This window comes from Narcine bancroftii, chromosome 1 (genome assembly GCF_036971445.1).
Source record: "Narcine bancroftii isolate sNarBan1 chromosome 1, sNarBan1.hap1, whole genome shotgun sequence".
NCBI lineage: Eukaryota > Metazoa > Chordata > Chondrichthyes > Torpediniformes > Narcinidae > Narcine > Narcine bancroftii.
Window position 1 is genome coordinate 365,146,960 of NC_091469.1, and position 25,667 is coordinate 365,172,626.

Here is a 25,667-nt window from a genome sequence, read left to right on the forward strand (position 1 = left end):
CAGTTTCTGCAAAACAGGACGTCAAGCGCTGAAGAGCTGGCTCTGAATGGGCAACTAAAGCGGCATCATCTGCAAAGAGTAGTTCATGGACAAGTTTCTCTTTTGTCTTTGTGTGAGCTTGCAGGCACCTCAGATTGAAGAGACTGCCATCCGTGCGGTACCGGATGTAAACAGCGTCTTCATTGTTGAGGTCTTTCATGGCTTGGTTCAGCATCATGCTGAAGAAGATTGAAAAAAGGGTTGGTGCGAGAACGCAGCCTTGCTTCACGCCAATGTTAATGGAGAAGGGTTCAGAGAGCTCATTGCTGTATCTGACCCGACCTTGTTGGTTTTCGTGCAGTTGGATAACCATGTTGAGGAACTTTGGGGGGCATCCGATGCGCTCTAATATTTGCCAAAGCCCTTTCCTGCTCACAGTGTCGAAGGCTTTGGTGAGATCAACAAAGGTGATGTAGAGTCCTTTGTTTTGTTCTCTGCACTTTTCTTGGAGCTGTCTGAGGGCAAAGACCATGTCAGTAGTTCCTCTGTTTGCGCGAAAGCCGCACTGTGATTCTGGGAGAATATTCTCGGCGACACTAGGTATTATTCTATTTAGGAGAATCCTAGTGAAGATTTTTCCTGCAATGGAGAGCAGCGTGATTCCCCTGTAGTTTGAGCAGTCTGATTTTTCGCCTTTGTTTTTGTACAGGGTGATGATGATGGCATCACGAAGGTCCTGAGGCAGTTTTCCTTGGTCCCAACAAAGCTTGAAAAACTCATGCAGTTTGACATGCAGAGTTTTGCCGCCAGCCTTCCAGACCTCTGGGGGGATTCCATCCATACCTGCTGCTTTGCCACTTTTCAGTTGTTCAATTGCCTTATATGTCTCATCCCGGGTGAGGACCTCATCCAGCTCTAGCCTTAGGGGCTGTTGAGGGAGCTGGAGCAGGGCGGAATCTTGGACTGAGCGGTTGGCACTGAAAAGAGATTGGAAGTGTTCTGACCATTGGTTGAGGATGGAGATCTTGTCGCTGAGGAGGACTTTGCCATCTGAACTGCGTAGCGGGCTTTGGACTTGGGGTGAGGGGCCATACACAGCCTTTAGAGCCTCATAAAAACCCCTGAAGTCGCCATTGTCCGCGCTGAGCTGGGTTCGCTTGGCGAGGCAAGTCCACCACTCATTTTGGATCTCCCGGAGTTTGCGCTGAAGATGGCTGCATGCGTGACGGAAGGCTTGTTTCTTCTCTGGACAGGACGGCTTTGTAAGATGAGCCTGGTGGGCAGCTCGCTTCTTTGCCAGCAGCTCCTGGATTTCCTGGCTATTATCGTCGAACCAGTCCTTGTTTTTCCTGGAGGAGAAACCCAGTACCTCTTCAGTGGATTGCAGTATGGTAGTCTTCAGCTGATCCCAGAGGGTTTCAGGGGACGAGTCCATGAGGCGGATTGCATCCTCGAGCTTTGCTTTGAGGTTTGCCTGGAAGTTTCCTCTCACTTCGTCTGACTGCAGGTTTCCAACATTGAACCTCTTTCTGGGGGCTTTACTGTTCCTGGTCTTTGGCTTGAAGTGAAGGTTGAGCTTGCAGCGAACCAGCCAGTGGTCAGTGTGGCATTCCGCGCTGGGCATGACCCTGGTGTGGAGCACATCTCGTTTGTCTCTTTCTCGCACCAGGACGTAGTCCAGGAGGTGCCAGTGTTTGGATCGGGACTGCATCCAGGTAGTCTTCAGGCTGTCCCTCTGCTGAAAAAGGGTGTTTGTAATGACAAGCCGCTGTTCTGCGCAGAGCTCCAACAGGAGGCGCCCATTGTCGTTGCACTTGCCGACACCATGCTTGCCAAGGATTCCTGGCCAGGTTTCTGAGTCTTTGCCGACGTGAGCGTTGAAGTCGCCAAGGATGACAACCTTGTCGGCTGTAGGGGCGCATTGAATGAGGTTGCGCTGGTCATTGTAGAACTTGTCCTTTTCTGCTGGTTCCGCCTGGAGGGTTGGAGCATAGACACTGATGAGGGTGATGCGACGCTTGTTTTGAAGGGGGAGTCGCATGGACATGGTCCAGTCCGAGTGGCCTGTCGGGAGGTTTTCGAGTTTGGAGGCAATGGAGTTCTTGACCATGAAGCCTAAACCAGATAGGCGTCATTCATCCAAAGGCTTGCCAGACCAGTAGAGTGTGTAGCCCGCGTCGCGTTCTTGGAGGCTGCCTACATCTGCCAGGCGGACTTCACTGAGAGCGGCCATTTCGATGTCAAGTCTGAGGAGTTCATATGCAATGAGGGCAGACCGACGTTCAGGCCGGTGGCTGTCAGCCTTGTCTAGCATGGTTCTGATGTTCCAGCATGCTAGCTTGAGTTTGTGAGGGGGAGGATGTGGAGGGGGAGGACATGGAGGGGGAGGACGTGGAGGGGGAGGACGTGGACCTTTCTTCGGGCCTGCGCAAAGGAGCTTTTAGGTGGAGTGCAGTGCGCGCAGTACTGGCCCCACCCTTTACACCCATGGTTCGTTTGCCATGGCCAAGCAAGCTGGGAGGTGGCAGCGAGGTCCTTGGCTCGTAGGCCGAGGCCGCCGCTGCTTTCCCTGTACCCGGACCGGGGCCGCCGCCTCCAACTTTCTGCCCGGACCGGGGCCTCCGCCTTCCTCACTCGACTGAGGCTGGGGCCGCCGCCTCCCCTTTGCTCTTGCCCGGATTGGGGCCACCGCCTACAACTTTCTGCCCAGACCGGGGCCTCCACCTGCCTCACTCGACCGAGGCCGGGGCCGCCACCTCCCCTTTTCTCTTGCCCGGATCGGGGCCGCCGCCGCCTACCCTCTGACAATCCCAAGAAAAGATGAAGGAAAGTACATAGTTAAGTGTTAGAAGAGAAGAAAAGAAAGGAAGAAAGAAAAGAATGAGAATGGTTACTAACTCTTTAACCACATGAAATGCTATGCCTGCACCCTTGCCACCAATTGGAGCCCAAAACAGCCCTACAAGTAAGGCAACATGACGTGAATATGCAGGGATTATCTATTGCATCCGGTGCTCCCGTTGTAGCCCCTCTACATTGGAGAGACTGGATGCAGACTGGAGATCGTTTCATTGAGCAGCTTCGCTCTCTCTGCTGCAGTAGTTGGCACCTTGATGTGGCCAACCATTTCAGTTTAGCATCCAACTCCCATGCCAATATGTCTGTCCATGGCCTCAATCACTGCCAAACTGAGGCAATGCACAAATTGAAGGAACAACACCTTATATTCAGTTTTGGCACACTCCAACCAGATGATGTTAAGATCGACTTCTCCAATTTCTGTTAGGGTCCTCCCATGACTCTCTTTTTTCCCAATCTGTCTCCCTTTCTCCAGCTCCCAATCCCCTTTCCTCTCCAGTCAAAAAGTTATCCCCTCCTGTTATCACTTCCCAGCTGTTTTCTCTTCTCCCATCAATATCAACCTTTGACCTGGCTGTGGGCCTGTGCTTCTCCCCTGCCTCTCACCTCCACTAGTTTACTCAGGCACCTCATCCTTTTTTCTCATACCTTGATGAAGGGATCAGGCCTGAAACCTTGGATATATAACTTGGCGACGGAAGAACACTGCTTGATCTGTACTTTTCTGTATTGCAAATTATGTGTTATGTCTATTTCTTTGCCACCTGTAATCTTTTATTTTTCAAGGGGTGTGAGGTTATTGATACTATGGATCAGGACTTCACTGACTTCACCAAGTGCTTACAGATACTTCTTCAGAAAATAAAGGATCAAGAATTGAAGGTAATATGCAGACATTCAGTTTTTATAGTTGTTTCAAAGGATTCTGACCGTATTGGCTTAAATTATTTTTTTGTTTTCACCAAAATTCAACTTCATTATTTTAAAAAATCATTCAACTAAAGGAAATATTTGTTTAGTGTTTTTTTTTCTGTGCGGGGGACTTTGTCAGCTCGTTGCCCTATGGCCTGTGATTATCTGTTCAAGGTCAGTGTGATTGCTCCTTCCGAATGAGAGCATCCAGGAACTGGGCAGCAAATATCTGTGTGATACAGATCCCAAACTATGTGAAGGAGATGTTTGAATGGTATGCAATGAACTCATTGAAACTCATTCAGAAACATTCAATAGGTAGCAAAACCATGCCCCCTATTTTGTTGTCTAAACAAATTGTCAACAATTTTATTGCTTATGAATGTATCTGAGAAAATATATATTCAACTAACAAAAATGAAATAAATCAAAACAATTAAGGATAACAAAATAATGAAATTATAAAATTTAAATGTGCTTAAAACATATTTACATAATTGAAAGCAAATGCAAAATTGTACCCTTCCTTGCCTTTTTTTTCATATTGCCCTAAAACCAATCAACAGAATAAATGACCCTGACCAAGAAAGGGAATGTAGAATCTCACAAGGTTCTATTGTAATGTTGAACTCCATGTGGCATTTAGTAACAGAAGATAGATAGCAAATTGCCAGCAAAGCAAATTGTGTTGCCCTGACTCCATTCAGACTAATCTCTCACTGAAACTACTCTGTATAGTGTTTCATTTTGCTGTCCCTACATATCGATAGAATTGACAGAACTTTTCATTATACCTTGGCACACATGACAATAAATGTAAACTTGAACTGAAATGGAGTGCTCTGTGTCAGAAACAAAACTTGACAGAGTCCTGAAATTTGCAGGTGTTCGTATGAGCAATGGCCATAAGTTTCATGTGGTCCAAGCAAGGAAGCGCATACAAAACTTCAGGCCTCTGAGGGTGACGCGGTGCTGTTACCTTACAACTTCAGTAATCAAGATTTAAAGCTTACCTCTGGTGCTGTCTTTGTGGCGTTTGCATGTTCTCCCTGAGACTGCTTGGGTTAGCTCCTGGTGCTCTGGTTTCCTTCTACATCTCAAAGATGTGGATTGATATGGTAATTAGCAACAGTAAAATGTCCTTAACATATAGATAAGAGGTGGAATCTGAAAAGAGTTGTTGGAAAAATAAACTGTATCAGGGTAAAATGGGTGCCTATTGGTCACTGTAGCTTTGGTGGACTGATGGACCTGTTTAATAATGTAAAAACATTGGATGTAGCAAATGGAAAAAACTCAGGGAATGGGGCCGCATATCAACCCAGCAACAGTATAGAAGAATTGACTCCAGTATGATTTCCACATCTGACCAACTTCATTCATAATTGCATAACATGAAGAGGTTGAAAATTACTTGGATAAATCCCTCACTCAAAAAGAACAACTCCATTCCAGCTTATTACTCCCCATTCAGACAGTTAATTGTCAGCAAATGATTGAAGCTCTGATCAACAATATCTTTGAATCGTCAATTTCCTGTTCATTGATGTCCAGTAGGATTTTGCCAAAGCCATATGTCTCCAGATCTCATTGCAGCCCACGAGAAGAAGACCTGAATACTTAACATCCTGAACAATGAACATATTTTAAAAAATAATATTTTAGTACACTTGGATGTTATCAGATATGAGAAATTGGGACCTTGTTAAGAACGAATGATAGTTGTCTGAATTTGAACAAATTGCTACAATGTGACAAATAGTAACTCGTTATTTTTATTTGTCAGATGGACAGATTCAAGGGGTTACAAATTCTTTCCAGCACCATTAGTTGAAGGGGATGTGTGGGGGTGGGTGGAGAATATCAAGAAGTATTACTTTTTAATTTGCCTTGCAATTTAATGTTGAAAAAGTCAACGTGGACTAATGCATGGAAAATAAAATGCAGATGGGCTGGGTTTCCAGAGATTATCAATAATTTTATGTGGAACTCAATTATGTGTTTATCAGGAAAATTGTACAAGGTTTAACCGCTTGGTGGTTTGTTTCACTGAGGTCTCCAGTTGTTGCCTTTGTGCAGAGATCTTCACATCATTTTTATTTTCTGTCTTGTCTCAGAAAAATCCTCTTGTGATATTAACCCCAAAATAAACTGCATGAGATTCCTTAACTCATTCTTTTCCAGTCACTTGGGTACAGGAGTATTGTGGATATATTTCTAGATTCGTCAACTGGATTCCTGAATTCACAATTCCAAAGTATACCAGTTCAAATTCTAGCATCGCATTGTCAGAGTATAAAACAAATGCCTGTGACCATCATGCAAGTCTAATTGATCCATTGTTATTTCTGCTGTCCTTGCACAACGTGCCTAACATATGTTTACAGTCCACTCTGCTGGAGAGTTCTGTTTGACTCCTGTAATAACCGAATGAGCCACACTGCTGTATCGAAATGCTGCAGCGTTCAGGAAGGCAGCCGATTTCCATTAGAGGAACTATGAATGTATGGACACCCACTCCTGACCAGCTTCCAGCATGGAAGAGATCTAGGATCCCAGGTTTAAACTCTGCCTTTTTTAGTAACATCGCTGATACTAGCTAGGTTTAAAAAGTTTTCACATTATGTGATATTTCTTGTCCCCTCCTACTTAAAAAAAAAGGAAACCAAGGTAACAGAAGTACAGCAATTATTGTGCCATGCAAACGTTACAAGCTATCCTAATGAGGGCCTTTCAGAATAGGTACTGCAATTTTTTATTCTGTTGACTAATTAAAGGTATTACCATGTGCATTATCAATTCTTCACACAGCACAGTCTGCAATGAAGTCAACATATGTTTATGAATTTACTCAATTTACCTAAGTTCCTTAAACAAGCAGAGTGCAGTAACTTGATTGACAATAATTCATTCAAGAGCTTATTTGGAAAGATGCATGGAATGTCTAACATACTGATTTTGTACCCAAGATGGTTCACATTTCTTTTGACATACAAGATCTGAATGGAAGCTGCAAATTGAAGACCAAGTATGGGTCTTGAAATCGATTATATTTGAAAATTTATTTAATTTTGTAAAGCAGTAAGCTAAAATAAGAATATAGAACATTTCTCCATATCCAAAACACTTGGGACCAGACATTGTTTTTTTTTCCGGCTACCAGAACAAAACCAAAAAAACCCCAAAAACAGTACAGTAGCATCAGCCCCTGCTGGTCCCCAACAGCTTCCCACCGCTGCTGGTCCTGACTACGGTCCCAGCTGCTGCCCAGGAGCCCAAGGCCCCCAATCCTGCCTGGGAGGCGGCTCTCCCTGGTGATGACTAGACAAAGGATTCTTCCAACCTCTTGTGGCTGGGAGACAGCGGCACGTAGTTTGTGAACCAAGTACAGCGGAGGGTAAAGAAGAAATGGAAAGAGAGAGCGGGGAGGGAGTTACTTGAAACAAGGACATTCATGCCTTTTGGTTTAATAGTTAAGCCTCTCAACAAATTTTTCCCCTGACTCACCGGCTTGAGATTCCAGGTTCAGCACCTGTCTTTCCGGCTGGTTCTGAGCTCTGTTGTTACCAAACTGGCACTAACAGAGTCTCAGTGCTCCACATGGGCAAGTCGGGCGATAAATCTTTTTCAACTTGTTACATCATGTTGGCGCCACAAAAAAGTTTGGTTTTTAGATCTTTTTGGTATTCAGAACTTTGGATATGGGGAAATGTACTAATCTTTATTTTCCAAAGTCTTGGAAGGTCAAGTTTAAAGACAGTTAATTAATTAAGGGGAATAGGTTCCCTTTGTCTGTACTCCAGAATTAACATTTTTCAAGTTTATGAAATATGAACTGAATATGTTACTGATGAATAAAATAAAATGTAGAAGTTTAGCTTTAAATGTTTGAAATGTTAATTAGTACAAGGAAAGACTTGCCAGTTTGTTGGAAATCATTTAAAAAAAATGTATTGCAATATTATATTCAGGTTCAAGAAAGTACAATGGTAAGAATGGTATTTATTTATAATGCCTTTATTTAGAATGCCTTTATTTAAGTATCCCAAAGCAAATCGACAAAAAATGACTAAGCTGTTGTTTCTTTCTTTCACGCAAGTGAAGTGATAAATTAATATTCACAGAAAGAAAGGTAGATAATGTCCAATCATAAATTTATCTTGTAATTAGAACCTTAAAAATGTTCTTAGTCACAATTGCAATCCCCATGAGACAGTAATGGGATTCCTTATGTTGAAACACATAAATAATAATTACAGATAAACTTGAAAATCCACTCTGCAGCTGAATCCTTGACTTTCTCATCAGAAGTCCACAGTCAGTACGAATTGGAAACAATATCTTCTCCTCACTGATTATCAACACAGGACCACCCCAAGGATGCGTACTTATCATTCTGCACCCATGATTGTGTGGCCAAGCACAATCCCATGCTATCTTCAAGTTTGTCGATGACACCACCGTTGTTTGCTCAATCATAAACGGCAATGAGGAAGCGTACAGGAGGGAGATAGATCAGCTTGTTAAATGGTGTTATGACTACAACCTTGTGCTCAACATTATCAAAATCGAGATGATTGCAGAGTTCAGAAGAAAGTCAGGGGAACATGACTCAGACCTCATTGAGGGCTCAGTAGTGGAGAGGGTCAAGAACTTCAAATTTCTGTGTGTCAACATCTCCAAGGATCTGTCCTGGAGTCTCTATGTTGATGCAATCACAAAGAAGGTTTGCCAGTGGCTGTACTTTGAGAGGTGTCTGAGGAGATTCAGTATGTCACCAAAAACTTATACAGGTATATTGTGGAAAGCAATCTGGCTGGTTGCATCTCTGCTTGTACAGTGGCGCCAACTCTCAGGACAAGAAAATATCTCCAGAGGTTTGTTAACTTGGCCTGCAACATCACAGGCACCAGACTTCACTCCATCGAGGACATCGATATGAGGCAGTGTCTTAAAAATGCAACCTCTATCCTCAAAGCCCCCCACCACCCAGGCCACACCTTCTTCACTCTGCTACCATCATGGAAAATGGTATAGGAGCCTAAAGATGAGCACTCAATGGCGCAGTGGCTGCCATCAGATTCCTGAATGAACAATGAACCGAAGACACTGCCGTTCTTTTTGTACATTACTATTTTAATTTTATTTATATTAATGTTGTAAGATGGTTAGAATATGAATGTTTACACCATGATGCTGCCACAAACAACGAATTTCATGACTTGTTCATGACAGTAAATTCTGATTCTGATTCTGAGAATTCTACGACCAAATTAATTAATTAATATTATTTATGTTAGTGAACATGACTATTTGTGGAACATAGTTCCATACCAAAGTTACATTTTTTCTAATGTAATTAGGTCAAAAACATCCCAAAGTGATTAATTCCAGTGGCAAATGTTATCCAAGTGCTTTTTTTTACCTGTAAAAAAATTACTAGTATGGACATGAATTAAAATTCAGAGGTAAATGAAGCATATTACATTTACAATAATCAAAAAGAACAATAAAATCAATGGCCTCAGCTCTTTTCATTTTGTCATAGATTGCACTTTTCTGTTCAGTGGATTGAATGAAATGAATCAGTGGTCTTTGGTGAGAGAAAGCACATTTGTATTTTGCTTCACTTATTACAGTTTGAAATATTTATGATTTGAGAACTCAGAGGCTTATACCATGGGTTAGCAGGAAAGGATATGAACAGAAGCTATGCCTCTATTTTAACAGTATGAATTTCTTTGTATTTATTGTATTGTAATTTCACAATTTAAGAGCAATTGTTATTTCCTTTTATAGTTTTTAAAGTATTCATCTTAAATTAAATATCAGTATTTTGTAACTAATTTACTTCTTAAGTTTATTTGTCACAAAACAACTAGTGCAAAATGAGGGGTTCTTCTACAAACAGATCAGGATGTTATCTCCATCATGACATACAGCTATGTTCAGGTAACGTCCACAATTTACAGAGTATAGGTTTATAATGAAAAGGAAGATCAATTTGCAAGGGCACCATTTTTTTTTTGTTGCTGAGCTTACTTACATAAATGAACATTTAATTTTTCCTATTTTAAGCCTGTTGTCTAAGGGCTGGGGAAATTGACTAAAATCTGGAGAGTGTTTGCCAGTATGTTAGTAATTCTTTTCAATCTGTGCATTGCATTCCCTACCTGCATACAATCTCCATAATAGATTTCTTGGATAATTTGCAGGGATATGCCTTGGTTTGTGTACTTTGTTGCTTTAATTCTGTACCACCACCCTCTACCACCTCCATCTGCACACTCTATACCAATGGTTCTCAACCTTTTACTTTCTACTCACATACCACTTAAAGTATTCCCTATGCCAGAGGTGCTCTGTGATTAGTAAGGGATTACTTAAGGTGGTACGTGATTGGAAAGAAAAAGTTTGAAAAACCACTGTTTCAATTGTACCTATTTGACTTGTTATATGCATGGTTTATTAAGTCCAAAGGAAATGGGCCAATTACAATTTTTCTCATGCAAAATTTTTCAGTAACAATTGGGTCTAAAGCAGTGATTCCCAACCTTCCCTTCCCACTCACACACCCACCTTAAGCAATCCCTTACTAACTATTACTAATCACAGAGCACCTATAGCATAGGGATTACTTAAAGTGGTATGTGAGTGGAAAGGTAAAGGTTGAGACCACTGCTCTATACTCTGTCTCTAACAGTGTTCCAAGAAGATCAATAGAATTTTTTTTGGTTTAATTGCATAGTTTATATATATATATTATATATATATAAATTGTTGAAAAGAAACTCAACATTCAATTGGCATATTGTAGCAGTTTCAGACAATGATTCACCAAGTTGATTAACACTTGCTTTACACTCATTATTTCTTAGCTTGTCCCATTGCCATTGCATTTATTCCTGGCACAAACATTTTATTTTTTTTCTATCTGTCAGAAACTTTCCCTTTTATTGTTTCCTTTATCACTTTTTTTCAAGATTCAAGATCATTTTATTATCGTAATAAAACAGAAAATGTGAAGATTTACTATTAGATAAATTGCCCAGCACCCCTTTACAGTCAGAGAAAGAGAAGCAAATGAAAGTCCCACAAAAATCACTGAGTATCCATGGATTCGCCTCCAGTGCTTCCGCAGCCACACAGCCTTCAGTCCAAGCCATCAGCAACCCAAGTTCCAGCTGCAAACCTCTAACACAATCAGGAAGGCTCCAGCAACCTTGGCACACTCTCACATCCCAGTTTCGATACCTGATACCCCTTTAAGCCAGTTTCCAGCTGTCTGCAGCCTGATGTGTCTGTTAACCGCAGTCGCCTGCAGCCTGTGTGGGTCACTTGCCTAGAGTCTCCAACAAACAGCTTTGCCTCCTGTATGTTCTTCAGCCTCAGAACACTTGCTGATTTGCTGCCATGGTTACCATCTTGTGGACCGCCCCCGTCTCCTCCTCCTCCTCCTCAAATGGGGGATGGCCTCTCTCCCCATTTTCTAGCATCCTACATCAGTCCTCTGCTTCCCCAAAGCCTGCAAACCTCATGCTGCTGGCGATTTTAGGCACCGCAATCTTGGGCCCAGACCTTGTGGTTGCAGAATTGTAAAATAAATTAACATCAGCTCTTATTACAAGCCGTTTAAAGCCTGTACAGAGCCGACGTCAGTTGTACTGGGCGATTGGACCCAATGAGGGAGCACTGTGTCTTCACTCCCCGCTCTCTGCAGGTCTGCACCTGTGGCAGTGTTGCCATTACACCAGCTCTGACATTGCCGCCATTTTATTTTTGCTTCTTCATCCTTGTAAATACTCTAACTTATTCCATCAGATAGCAAGTCATCAACGTGAAATATAACAGGGTCTCTTCCCACCAATGCAAAACTGTTCTTTGGAAAATTTCCAGCATTTTTGTTTTAACTATAGATTTGTAGCACCTATAATTTTACTTGAAGCAAAACTCAAATTGTGAACAGCAAAACAAATCTTGATTTCTTTGTAACACAGATCAGGGATTATTCTTAAATACTGTGACTGACTATGTTGTGTTTTTTTATGGTATATCCATCATCACCCTGTACAAAAACAAAGGCGAGAAATCAGACTGCTCAAACTACAGGGGAATCACGTTGCTCTCCATTGCAGGCAAAATCTTCGCTAGGATTCTACTAAATAGAATAATACCTAGTGTCGCTGAGAATATTCTCCCAGAATCACAGTGCGGCTTTCGCGCAAACAGAGGAACCACTGACATGGTCTTTGCCCTCAGACAGCTCCAAGAAAAGTGCAGAGAACAAAACAAAGGACTCTACATCACCTTTGTTGACCTCACCAAAGCCTTCGACACCGTGAGCAGGAAAGGGCTTTGGCAAATACTAGAGCGCATCGGATGTCCCCCAAAGTTCCTCAACATGATTATCCAACTGCACGAAAACCAACAAGGTCGGGTCAGATACAGCAATGAGCTCTCTGAACCCTTCTCCATTAACAATGGCGTGAAGCAAGGCTGTGTTCTCGCACCAACCCTCTTTTCAATCTTCTTCAGCATGATGCTGAACCAAGCCATGAAAGACCCCAACAATGAAGACGCTGTTTACATCCGGTACCGCACGGATGGCAGTCTCTTCAATCTGAGGCGCCTGCAAGCTCACACCAAGACACAAGAGAAACTTGTCCGTGAACTACTCTTTGCAGATGATGCCGCTTTAGTTGCCCATTCAGAGCCAGCTCTTCAGCGCTTGACGTCCTGCTTTGCGGAAACTGCCAAAATGTTTGGCCTGGAAGTCAGCCTGAAGAAAACTGAGGTCCTCCATCAGCCAGCTCCCCACCATGACTACCAGCCCCCCCACATCTCCATCGGGCACACAAAACTCAAAACGGTCAACCAGTTTACCTATCTCGGCTGCACCATTTCATCAGATGCAAGGATCGACAATGAGATAGACAACAGACTCGCCAAGGCAAATAGCGCCTTTGGAAGACTACACAAAAGAGTCTGGAAAAACAACCAACTGAAAAACCTCACAAAGATAAGCGTATACAGAGCCGTTGTCATACCCACACTCCTGTTCGGCTCCGAATCATGGGTCCTCTACCGGCACCACCTACGGCTCCTAGAACGCTTCCACCAGCGTTGTCTCCGCTCCATCCTCAACATCCATTGGAGCGCTCACACCCCTAACGTCGAGGTACTCGAGATGGCAGAGGTCGACAGCATCGAGTCCACGCTGCTGAAGATCCAGCTGCGCTGGATGGGTCACGTCTCCAGAATGGAGGACCATCGCCTTCCCAAGATCGTATTATATGGCGAGCTCTCCACTGGCCACCGTGACAGAGGTGCACCAAAGAAAAGGTACAAGGACTGCCTAAAGAAATCTCTTGGTGCCTGCCACATTGACCACCGCCAGTGGGCTGATAACGCCTCAAACCGTGCATCTTGGCGCCTCACAGTTTGGCGGGCAGCAGCCTCCTTTGAAGAAGACCGCAGAGCCCACCTCACTGACAAAAGGCAAATGAGGAAAAACCCAACACCCAACCCCAACCAACCAATTTTCCCTTGCAACCGCTGCAATCGTGTCTGCCTGTCCCGCATCGGACTTGTCAGCCACAAACGAGCCTGCAGCTGACGTGGACTTTTTTACCCCCTCCATAAATCTTCGTCCGCGAAGCCAAGCCAAAGAAGAGATGTGATTTTGGGAAATAAAGTGTAGCAGGTTTTTAGTGTAGGTCACATACAAACATTTCAAAGCATATCTCATTTAAAATACTGGAGCTCTGCTCAAGCTAGACAGCCTGGCTCTGAATACCTTTGCAAAAGCTTTGGGGAGTGCCCAAAAGACTTCACTAATGGATTGTTGTTTTGAAAAGCAACAGATGAAAGGAGTCGTTGGAGTCGCAGGCTGTTTGGAGTGGAACTTGCTGTTCTAAGAGGGTCATGTGGTTTCACAAGCAGAGAGAAAAAAACAGTTCTTTTTCTCTGAGAGAGATAGAGAGAGAGAATTCAGTTCTGCAGTTTTACAGTCAGCAGCAGCACCTGGGACTGGAACAGGACAAGCTGGCAAGCTTTTTTAAATTTTTTTTTAATTTTTCATACTGTGAACCATATCAACCAAAATATATACAAATGTTTCTCATTAAATATACACAGTGGCATTTTCTCCCTTTTTTCCCCCCTACACTCCTTCCCCCCTTCCCACCGCCCCTCCAAAACCAATAAATATTCAACATATACAATACAATAAAACCATTAAACAATGTCATCACACAATGAAAAATAAACAAGAAAAATGTGTCACCTACTTTTACACACTGGATCAAGTCGTTTTGTCTTCTTATCATTTTAGGGGGTGGAGGTCCGAGGCAAGCCCTCTCTGTTATGTTCCATATATGGTTCCCAAATTTGTTCAAACAATGTGACTTTATTTTTTAAATTATATATTATTTTTTCCAATGGAATACATTTATTCATTTCCATGTACCATTGCTGTATTCTCATGCTCTTCCATTTTCCAAGTTTACATTATACATTTTTTTTGCTACTGCTAAGGCTATCGTAATAAATCTTTTTTGTGCTTTATCCAATTTGAGGCCTAATTCCTTACTTTTTATATTACTTAGAAGAAAGATCTCTGGATTTTTTTGATATGTTATTTTTTGTGATTTTACTTAATATCTGATTTAGATCTTGCCAAAACATTTTCACTTTCTCACATGCCCAATTTGCATGTACTGTTATTCCCATTTCCTTCTTACAGCAAAAACATCTATCTGATAATGTTGGATCCAATTTTTTTTAACTTTTGGGGCTTAATATATAACCTGTGTAACCAATTATACTGTATCATGCATGACCTTGTGTTTATTATATTCTTCATATGTCCAGAACATAACTTTTCCCATGTTTCATTTTTTATCTTTATGTTTAAACCCTTTTCCTATTTTTGTTTGGGTTTATAGCTTATTTCATCATTTTCTTTCTCTTGCAGCTTGATGTACATGTTTGTTATAAATCTTTTAATTATCATTGTGTCTATAATCACATATTCAAAGGTGCTTCCTTCTGGTAATCTCAGTCTGTTTCCCAATTTATCTTTTAAATAAGCTTTCAGTTGATGATATGCAAACATTGTACCATGAGTTATTCCATATTTGTACTTCAACTGTTCAAATGTTAATAAATTATTTTCCAAAAAACAATTTTCTATTCTTTTAATTCCTTTTCTCTCCCATTCTCTAAGGGATTATCTATTGTAAAAGGGATTAGCAGATTTTACATCAATAGTAATTTTGGTATTTGGTAATTTGTTTTTTTCCTTTCGAAGTGAATCTTCTTCCATATATTGAGTAAATGATGCAGTACTGGTGAGCTTTTATATTGTACCAGCTTTTCATCCCATATATGAAGTATATGTTCCGGTACCTTCTCCCCTATTTTATCTAGTTCTATCTTAGTCCAGTCTGGTTTTTCCCTTGTCTGATAAAAATCTGATAAATACTTTAATGAAGCTGTTCTATAATAATTTTTAAAGTTCGGTAACTGCATACCACCTTGGTTATACCACTCTGTTAATTTATGTAACGCTATCCTCGGTTTCCACCCTTTCCACAAGAATTTCCTTATTATTCTCTGTGATAGTACAGATTCTATCACCAATGTGTATATATACATATGTACAGATGTTGGTGTAGGATGACTGTGATTGGCTGAGAGTGCAGCCACACCTACTGGCAGGTCTTAAAGAATTGTTCCTAGCCAGGCCAGGTCATTCTGGACTGGTCAACCTACTTGTGATATGCTCCAGTCTTTTAGATAATGAAAGCCTTGGTTTGGATCAACAAGTCTTTGGTTCTTTCGACGCTCACTACATTCTCTTTAGTTCATTAAAGAATTTCTCTGTTAAGGGAATTGGTAACGATTGAAATAAGTATTGTATCCTTGGGAAGACATTCATTTTAATGCAATTTACCCTCCCTATCAACGTTAGCGGTAATTCTTTCCAATGTTCTAAGTCTTTCTGCAATTTCTTTATTAGTGGCTGATAATTTAATTTGTACAGGTGGCTTAAGTTATTATCTAACCTAGTACCTAGGTATCGGATTGCTTGTGTTTGCCATTTAAATGGTGATTCTTTTTAAAATTCTGTATAATCCGCATTACTCATTGGCTTCACTTCACTTTTATTTGCTTTGATCTTGTACCCCGATATTTCGCCATACTCCTTCAATTTCTTATGTAATTCTTTTATTAATATTTCTGGTTCTGTTAAGTATACTATGATGTCATCTGCAAATAAACTGATTTTATACTTCTCCTTTATTTTTATCCCTTTTATTTTCTGTTCTTATCAGTTTTGCCAACTTATCAGTTCTATTGCTAAAGCAAACAGTGAGGGGGGGTTTAATGGACATCCCTGCCTAGTTGACCTACTGAATTTATATTGGTTCGATACATATCCATTTACTGTTACCTTCGCCACTGGTCCATTATATAATGCTTTAACCCAATTAATATATTTTTCTGGTAGATTGAACCTCTTTAATACTTTGAATAAATAATTCCATTCTACTCTGTCAAAGGCTTTTTCTGCATCTAAAACAACAGCCACTGTTGCCTTGGAATTTTCTTCAACTGCATGAATTAGATTAATAAATTTACAGACATTATCCGCTGTTCATCTATTCTTAATAAATCCACTTTGATCTTGTTTTACTATTTTTGGTACACAATCGGCCAATCTGTTTGCTAATAATTTTGCTATTATCTTATAAGCTAAATTAAGTAGAGATATTGGTCGATATGATGCTGGTGTTAGTGGATCCTTCCCCGTCTTTGGTATTACTGTAATTATTGCTGTCTTACATGAATCTGGCAAGTTTTGTGTTTCTTCTATCTGGTTCATTACTTCCAGGAGAGGAGAATTAATAACTCTATTGGAATCCATCCTCTTCAGGCATTTTATTGTTCGGCAGCTTTTTTAATATATCCTATACTTCCTCTATTTCAAATTGTTTTATCAGTTTGTTTTTTTCCTCTTCTTGCAATTTCGGCAGTTCAATTATAGCTATAAGCTCTTCTATTTTATCATCTTTCCCCTCATTCTCAGTTTGGTATAATTGTTCATAAAATTCCTTAAAGTTCTCATTAATCTCTATTTGATTGTATGTAATTTGTTTGGCCTTTTTCCTTGATCCCAATACAGTTCTTTTAGCTTGTTCTGTTTTAAGTTGCCAGGCTAATATTTTGTGTTTTTTTCTCCCAGTTCGTAAAACGTTTGCTTTATTCATTATGTTCTTCTCCACCTTATATGTTTATAATATTTCACATTATATTTGTTTGTCCACCAATTCTTTCCTTTTTGTTATATCATCCCTTTCTACTAGTTCCTTTTCTGTACTTACTATCTCCCTTTCCTATTTCTCGATTGTAGTCCTTTTTCATCTTAGTTACATAACTTATTATCTGCCCTCTAATGAAGGCTTTCATTGCGTCCCATAATATAAATTTTTCTTTCACTGATTCTGTATTTATTTCAAAATATGTTTTAATTTGGCATTCAATAAACTCTCCAAATTCTTGCCTTTTAAGTAACATGGAGTTTAACCTCCATCTATATGTTCTTGGTGGGCCGACAACAAAAACATATCAATCCTTGAGTATGTTTTATGCCTACTTGAATAATATAAGTATTCCTTCTCTCTTGGGTGCTGCCTCCTCCATATATCCATAAATTTCATTTCCTGCATTAATTTAACCATAAATTTGGCAACTTTATTCTTTTTGCTAGTCTTTTGTCCAATTTTATCCAACATTGGATCCAAATTAAGGTTAAAATCCCCTCCTATCAATATATTTCCTTGTGTATCTACAATCTTCAAAAAAAATCTTGCATAAACTTTTGATTCTCTTCATTAGGTACATATATATTGAGCAAGTTCCAAAATTCTGAATATATCTGACAGTATCATTACATACCTCCACTATTTTGATTGGTAGATTTTTTATTAATTAATATAGCTACACCTCTAGCTTTTGAATTATATGATGCTGCCGCTATGTGCCCTACGCAGTCTCTCTTTAATTTGTTATGTTCCACTTCAGTTAGATGCGTTTCCTGCACAAATGCTATATCTATTTTTTCTTTTTTCAGTAAATTTAATAGCCTCTTCCTTTTAATTTGGTTATATATTCCATTAATATTTATAGTCATATAGTTCAACATGGCCATCTTACATCCTGTTTTCACTTCATTTCCGCTTCCTCACCACCACTATCCCCCTTTTCCCCATTTTCATCTCTCAGTTTTCCCTTTTTAAACTCAATGTATGACAACACATTTAAAACATAAAATACTGTAACAACTCTGACATCCAATATTCCCTTAACCCCAAATATCCCTCCCCTATCTGAGTTGCCCCTTATCCCTTGCCGGGCAACCACAACTCCCTTTTCCATTTGGATTGCAAACCTGCTCACAAGCATCAACTGATTTCACAGTGACGGTTATTCTCTCCCCCACCAACCCCCCCAGAAAACACTTTTTTTTTACACATATAACTAAGTTCTCTCTTTTTCCCCCCTTACTTCCTTTCTTCCCTTCTCTTTCCCTTCTTTCGTTCTTAGATATACATTATTTTTACATCTTTATATGTATTTTATCACTGTTCTTCATTTTTGTTACATCTCTTCATCTCTCCTTCTGTCCTGCAAATGTTCTGCAAATTCTTGTGCTCCTCCGGATCCGAGAACAGTCTGTTTTGCTCCCCAGGGATAAATATTTTAAGCTCACCTGGATGACTTAACATAAATTTATAACCTTTCTTCCATAGAATCAATTTTGCTGTATTAAGCTTCTTCCTCTTTATGAGTTCAAAACTTATGTCTGGGTAAAAAAACATTTTTTGACCCTTGTATTCCAATGGTTTATTGCCTTCTCTAATTTTATTCCTTGCCCGCTCCAGTATGTTTTCTTTTATCATATATCTCAAAAATTTTACTAAAATGGATCTTGGTTTTTGATGTGTCTGTGGTTTCGGAGCTAGTGTTCTGTGTGCCCTTTCTATTTCCATTCCTTCCTGTATTTCTGTCGTTCCCAGGACCTTTGGGATCCATTCTTTTATAAATTCCTTTATATCTGTGCCTTCTTCATCTTCCTTTAGGCCCACTATTTTTATGTTGTTTTGCCTACTAAAATTTTCCAACATGTCAATTTTCTGAGCTAACAACTCTTGAGACTCTAATTTTTTTAATCACTTTCTTCCAATTTTCTTTTTAAGTCATTTACTTCCATTTCTATAGCCGTTTCTCATTCTTCTACATTTTATACTCTTCCCTATTTCTGTCATGACCAGCTCTAATCTTTGCACTTTATTTTCTGTTCTTTTCATTTTTCTTTTAATTGCACTAAAATCTAATCACAACCATTCTTTTAATGCTCTTATTTGTTCTTGAAAAAAAGCTTTATCTATATTCTGTCCATCTGTTTTACCTTCTATTTCTCTGTGAAGATCTTCTTCGTCTTCTTCCTCTTCCTCTGTATCTGTACCTGTGTTTGTGTCTTCTTCTTCTCTTCTTTGTACGTGTCTCTCTTCTGACTTTGTGTCACTTTGTCAGGCCTTTTCTTGCTTGGCCTCTTGCTGTTGGTCCTCTTCTGAGCTGCTCATCCGAGCCTCCTGCTGCTGCTCTTTCCTTTCACTCCCTCTCCTGCTGCTTTCCTCCTCTTCCAGCTGAAACCCCTGGTTGTGCTGTGGTTGCCCGCTCCTCGGCTGAGCCCCCCTCCTGTCGGTGTTCTTCTTCTTAGTTTGTGCACTTTTATTTGGCTCAGAGAGCCATTTTTGCAGTCCAGCAGTCGGGGGGTCGCGACTCTGCGGGGCTGTCACCAACCTCGGAGATCAGGCACTCTTCTTCACCACGGCTCCCTGTTTTTCCGTGCAAGTAAGACCTTCTCCATTCTTTTCCGGCATCTTTTCTTCTTTTCTTCCCCATTATTTTTACTTTTTCCTTCTTGGGTGGCATTTTCTTTCTTTCTTTTCAACTTTATCCTTTATTTCTTATATTTTGTATTTATTGAACTTTGTCTTTTCTTCACTTTTTTTCTTATTTTCTGGAGAGGGCTGGTATTCCCCTACCGGCCACTACTCCATCTCGTGACTCCTCGACAAGCTGGCAAGCTTGTGGAAAACCCCATTTTCAAGATGGGTTATGAGTTCTTAGTTCAGTCTGGTCAAATCCCTTGTGGTCCATACAAGAGGAGAGGACTGGCTGGCCAATGTTTCACTTGAAATAAGAGAAACAAAAAGGAATTCTGTGGTGACCTGAAAGAAAGAGGTTATCATCTGGACAACCCTGATGGAGAAAGTTTCATCAGCAAGACACTGACATGGCTAATTAGAAGGAATCAGTTTTGTGGGTGTCCAGCGAACAACAAACCTCTCTCTCTGAAAAGCAACAAGAACCTTTCTGAGCGGTAACCATTTACCTTTCAAGCACCAAAGCCTGGTTAAATTCTGTGCAGAGTATAAGAATTGCCTGCAACCAGTGAACCTGGAAGAATGAGAGGTGAAATTGAACTGTGAATCAAAGAACCTTTCTGAACTTCCATACATATTACATACACGTGTGCTTAGTTAAGTTAGTTAAGTTAATAGTAATAATAGTTAATGGTAATAGTAATAAGTTAAAGTGTGATTCTATTTTCATGTTTAAAGATAATTAAAATAACTTTTGTTTAAGTAACCATTTGTCTTGGTCAATATCTATTGTTGCTGGCTTTTGGGGTCCTCTGGGCTCATAGCAATACTAATGAACATGAATAATTTATTTACTCATACTTGGAAAGATTGTGTATGTTTTGAGCACCAGGATTCCATGTCATTGCCCAAAGGATATAATTATTCTAAAATAAAGTGATGTAATCATTGAATTATACATAAAATACTCATAACAGGTCAAGAAGAACATGGTCCTACATTCCTGTACCTGCTCGGCTGCACCAAATAAGAATTTCAGAGCATTTGTACATTAGTCCGAGGACAGAGAAATAGGACAAAGAGTCAACTATTAACATTTTATCATTAATCCCTTGTGAGTTCACTCATCTATTCAGTGAGATCATGTGATTTTTAGCTTTGTGGGGTTTTTTTTGCATGACCTGATTTCCATGAATGAAAAGAAACAATGAATTACACCAGTGGTTCTCAACCATCTTCTTTCCACTCACATACTTCTTTAAGTAATCCCTATGCCATCTGTGCTCTGTGATCAGTAAGGGATTGCTTACGGTGGTATGTGCATGGGAAGGGAAGGTTGCTCTAGATCCAATTGTTACTGAAATATTTTGCTTGAGAAAGATTGCCATTGACTCATTTCCTTTGGAGTTATGAAACCGTGCATAACATGTCATTTAGGTACGATTAAAACAGTGGTTTTCAACCTTTTTTTCCACTGAGTTACACTTTGAATGTGTTGTGCAGGACACAACTGGCTTAATATTTTGTAAAATCATTTTAACATAGTTTTTGATCTTTAATTCTCATGATTTCTCCAGATAATTGACTTGGAATGAATACAAAGAAACAATTGCTTTAAGTGCCTCAGATAGAAAAAGAAAATTCTGAAAACCTTTAGCAGGTCATGCAGCATTCGTAGATCTCATTTCTGAGATCTTTCATCTGAATTGAGAAATAGAATGAAAGGGAGAGAGAGTGGCAGTGCAGCAGTTAGCACGATACTGATACAGCACCAGTGATCAAGACTGGAGTTCTCATCCTGTGCTATCCAGAAGGAGTTTATACGTTCTCCCCATGTTTGAGTGGGTTTTCCCTGGTAACTCCGGTTTCCTCCCACCGTTCAAAGTGTAATTGGGCTGCACCTACTCGGGCACAGAAAGTGCCTGTTACTGTGCTGAATGTCTAAATTAAATTAAAAATTTTGCAGTTTAAAAATTTAATGAATGAATTTGTTTTAAGTAGCAAGAGAGATGACTAGACCAAGGCGATCTGATTATAGGCAGAGATCAAATAAGTAAATGTATGAATTAGAAGCACAGAGTACTTTATTGTCCATGTTGTGAACCTTGCACGTTAGACAGACAAAAGTGCTAGTTGAGATGGAACCCTTAAGGTGTTTCAGAGTTGTGTCCTTTTTGGGGTGGGAGCACATGCCAACCTACTCTCTGGCCAATATAATTAGCAAAGGTGTCCATTCGATCATCTGTGGAATAAAGGAAATGAAATAACCGAGCAACCACATCTTCTGGGCAAAGGAATTCTGAAGATATAGGACCATACTCTTTTTTCTTTTGCCATGTAAGAAATTATTAAATAGATTACTGCAAACAGTACTGAAGATAATTCACTTGGGTGGATTGAAGGTTGATGAGCAGAAAGAAAGCAGAGAATCAAAATATACTGGGTATTTGGGGATTGGGAGGCTATGGGGTACTGCAGAGATTTGAGCTGAGACCAGAGCATTCAAAATCTACATCAGTAATTTGGATAGGTATTATATCCAAATTTACTAGTGTTACAGAACAGGGGGTAGTTGGAAGGAGTTTGCAGAGTACTTGTAGGAGAACATCGACAGTTTAATTGAATTAATGTGGGTATGGCGGATCTACTTTGGTTGATACTCGATCCCTGTGTCGCTAGGCACAATTCAAGTGCTGCCTACAAATCTGGTGATGATGCCATGGTTGTCAGCAGAATCACAGATGGCCATGAGGAAATGCACAGGAGGGAGATAGTTCAACTAGTTGAGTGGTGTCCTAACAATAACCTTGCACTTGACATTAGCAAAACCTAAGGAGGTGATTGTGAACTTCAGGAGGAAATCAGAAGAACACAAACCAGTCTTCATTGAGGGGTCAGCAGTAGGGAGGGTCAAGAACTTCAAACTCCTGAGTGTTAACATGTTTGAGGATCTGTCCTGGGACCTCTATGTCATGCAATCACAAAGAAGGCTCATCAGCAGCTTTACTTGGTGAGAGTCTGAGGAGATTTGGTACATCAAAAAAGTCTTGAAAATTTCAACAGGTATACTGTAGAGAGCATTCTGTCTGGTTGCATCGGGAGACCTTATCTCACCACTGGCTGAGTGATGACACTACTTGGGCCCAGGGTAATTCCCGAGAATACAGAACCTCCTAGGCCTTTCACACCTTGATTCAAATTCCCTGTTATTTGCCCTCACTGGCGATTTATGGGGGGGGGGGGGGGAGGGTGTCCTTTCCCCCAACCGATGATGCATTATGCACTCTCAGATGTATGAGTAAGTTTCTACCATTGTCCGTCGTTTGCCCGCCTGCTCGTTCCCTACCTCGCTCCCTCCGGTGTCTGTTGGTCGGTCACCTGCCCAACCCCCTGGGCTACGAGGCCGCTTCGGCACGTCGCGACAGTGGCACAATGTGGGATAAATAGCCGACTTTATTTCCCATAATCTCTCATTCAGTTGGAACCGCTCTGGGAAATACAATACAGTACCAGGTGCTTGATGGATTATGCTTAATGAGCCACAACCATTCATCTCACATTGTGCCGCCATTGTGATGTGCCAAAGCGGCCCTCTATTGTCAGGAGGTATGAATCTTTTAATTTTAATCACATATGTAACGCAGCACGTAACTCCTGACATCACAAGGCTTCCCCTGCTTGGCCATTTGCCTTTTCTCATCGCAGGGAGAGGGTGGTCTGGGAAAATTACCCAGGTCCATGGCCCTACCTATGAGGTAAAGCTGTGGACCTATTTAAATTTCTGGGCCGACCTTCTTACACTGCAGGTTCAGGGGAGGGTTCCCGGGAAAATTTCCCAGGAATCTTCAATTTACACTGCAGTGTGAAAAGGCCTACTGTCTGGTATGGAGGAGTCAATGCACAGGACAGGAAAAAAGACTTCAGAGGGTTGTTAACTTGGCATGCGATATCATGGACACCAGTCTTCACTCCATTGAGTACATCTATAAGAGGCACTGTCTTAAGAAAGCAGCCTCCACTTCAAGGATCCCCACCACCCAGGGCATCCCTTCTTCACACTTCACATGAGGAAAGAGGTACAGGAGCCTGAAGACGATCCACCAGTGGAACAAGGACAGCCTCTTCCCCTCTGCCATCAGATTTCTGAATGGACAATGAAACACAAGACACAACCTCACTTTCCTATTTTGTTGCACAATTTATTCATTTTTACATGCAGTTTATAGCAATATTTGTACTGTAAAGCTGCCTGAAAACAATGAATTACATAACATGTTTATGGCAATAAATTTTGATTCTGAAAATTGGCAAGCAGAATATTTTTTCAATGGCGAGAGATTGAAAGGTGTTTGTGTTTAGATGGACCTGGGTATTCTGCACAAATAACTAAATATTAATAAATTGCAGCAGTAAGAAAGACAACTGCACAAGGTTGTGCATAGCTATATGGTGATTATTTGTGTTTCAAATATGACATGCAAATCATTGCAACCCAATGCTTCTTAATTTTTCAAGTGATAATCCACATTTTTTATGTGGTGAATTTAACATTATATTATTAACATTATATATTAACATTATATATTAACATTAACATTATATTCTACTTTCGTCTTGTGATAGGTCTGGAATTTAATGTGAGGTCACATCAGATGTTCATTGTTGTTGAACAACAACTCCTAAATGATGGCATCATGTCAAGAATTAATGCTTTGTGCCTTTTATAAATTGTTGACAGCAAAACTGAAAAGTGGAGAATAAAGACTTGTCGCTAGCACTCTAGTACCTCAGCGAAATTGCATCGCAGCTCAATTTTCTGGCTTTTAATTTACTCTTGTGGGAGTCATCAATATTTTAATGAAGTGAGGCAGGACAATAGAAATTGAGCTCTCACTGCCTGTAAATGTATGCATTCCTGTTAGTCACTCTACTGAAACAATCAGTGCTCTGTCTGACTACACTGCAGTGCAGAGGCACTTTGTTCCAATACACTAGATGTACACTTAGCATTCCTGAACTACGTTTATTAAATGCTTCAATTTGACTTAAATCAGCAGAGCTTTCAAAACAATAACCAGAGAAGTTTACAGAATTAATATGTAAAGAGCTTATTGAATTAGCCAAAGTAGCCATAATGCTTAACATGTGTAAGTTTATAATTGATGTCTTGGATAATGTGGATGTGGGTGTGGGATCCCAAACTTCCTGAAAATTGGCCTTTTTAGAATTTCAGCCCAAGGCCCAGACATATCCTTTTCCATAATTAACTAGATACTAATGGCATTATGATCACTGGACCCAAAATGTTCCCCTACACATACTTCTGTCTCCTGTCTTGTCTTGTTCCCTAATAGGAAATCCAATGTTGCACTCCAAGCCATCCAGCCCTTTTATATTAAGGGAGTCCAAGTCAATATGTGAAAAGTTAAAATCTCCTGCTATCACAACCTTATGTTTCCTGCAGTTGTCTGCTGTCTCTCTTCAGATTTACTACTCCAATTCTTGCTGACTATTGGGCAGCCTATAATATAACCCTATGAGTGTGATCATACCTTTCCCATTCCTCAGCTCCACCCATATAGCCTCAGCAGAAGAGCCCTCTGTTCTGTCCTGCCTGAGCACAACTGTGATATTTTCCCTTTTGAGCATTGCCACTCCTCCCCCTTTCATTTCCCCCTGTTCTATTATGTCAAAAGCAATGTAAGTCCAGAATATTGAGTTGCCAATCCTGCAACCAAATTTCACTAATGGCCACAATGTCATAATTCCATGTGCCAATCCAGGCTCTAAGCTCATCTGCCTTTCCTACAAAACACTTGCATTGAAATAGATTCACCTGAGAACATATCCACCACATACAACCCATTGATTTATAACAGTGCATGCAATTTTCACATCATTTTTCCCTCCTCCACTCCTCTATCTGCTCTGGCCCTCTGGTATTCTCCTCCTCACTTCCCC

General features: G+C 40.4%; 1 protein-coding gene across 13 annotated transcripts in view; it reads left to right on the forward strand.

The window, feature by feature from the left end:
• Positions 1-25,667, forward strand: part of tpk1 (thiamin pyrophosphokinase 1) — a 410,665-nt gene that overhangs the window by 176,368 nt on the left and 208,630 nt on the right. For 12 of the 13 annotated variants that reach the window (XM_069912524.1, XM_069912533.1, XM_069912540.1 and 9 more), the window contains one exon: positions 3,625-3,720. The exons of the other annotated variant lie outside the window; for it this stretch is intronic. In XM_069912524.1, coding sequence (XP_069768625.1) covers positions 3,625-3,720 — 96 coding nt within the window. The remainder of the gene's footprint in view (positions 1-3,624; positions 3,721-25,667) is intronic. 13 annotated transcript variants of the gene reach the window in all.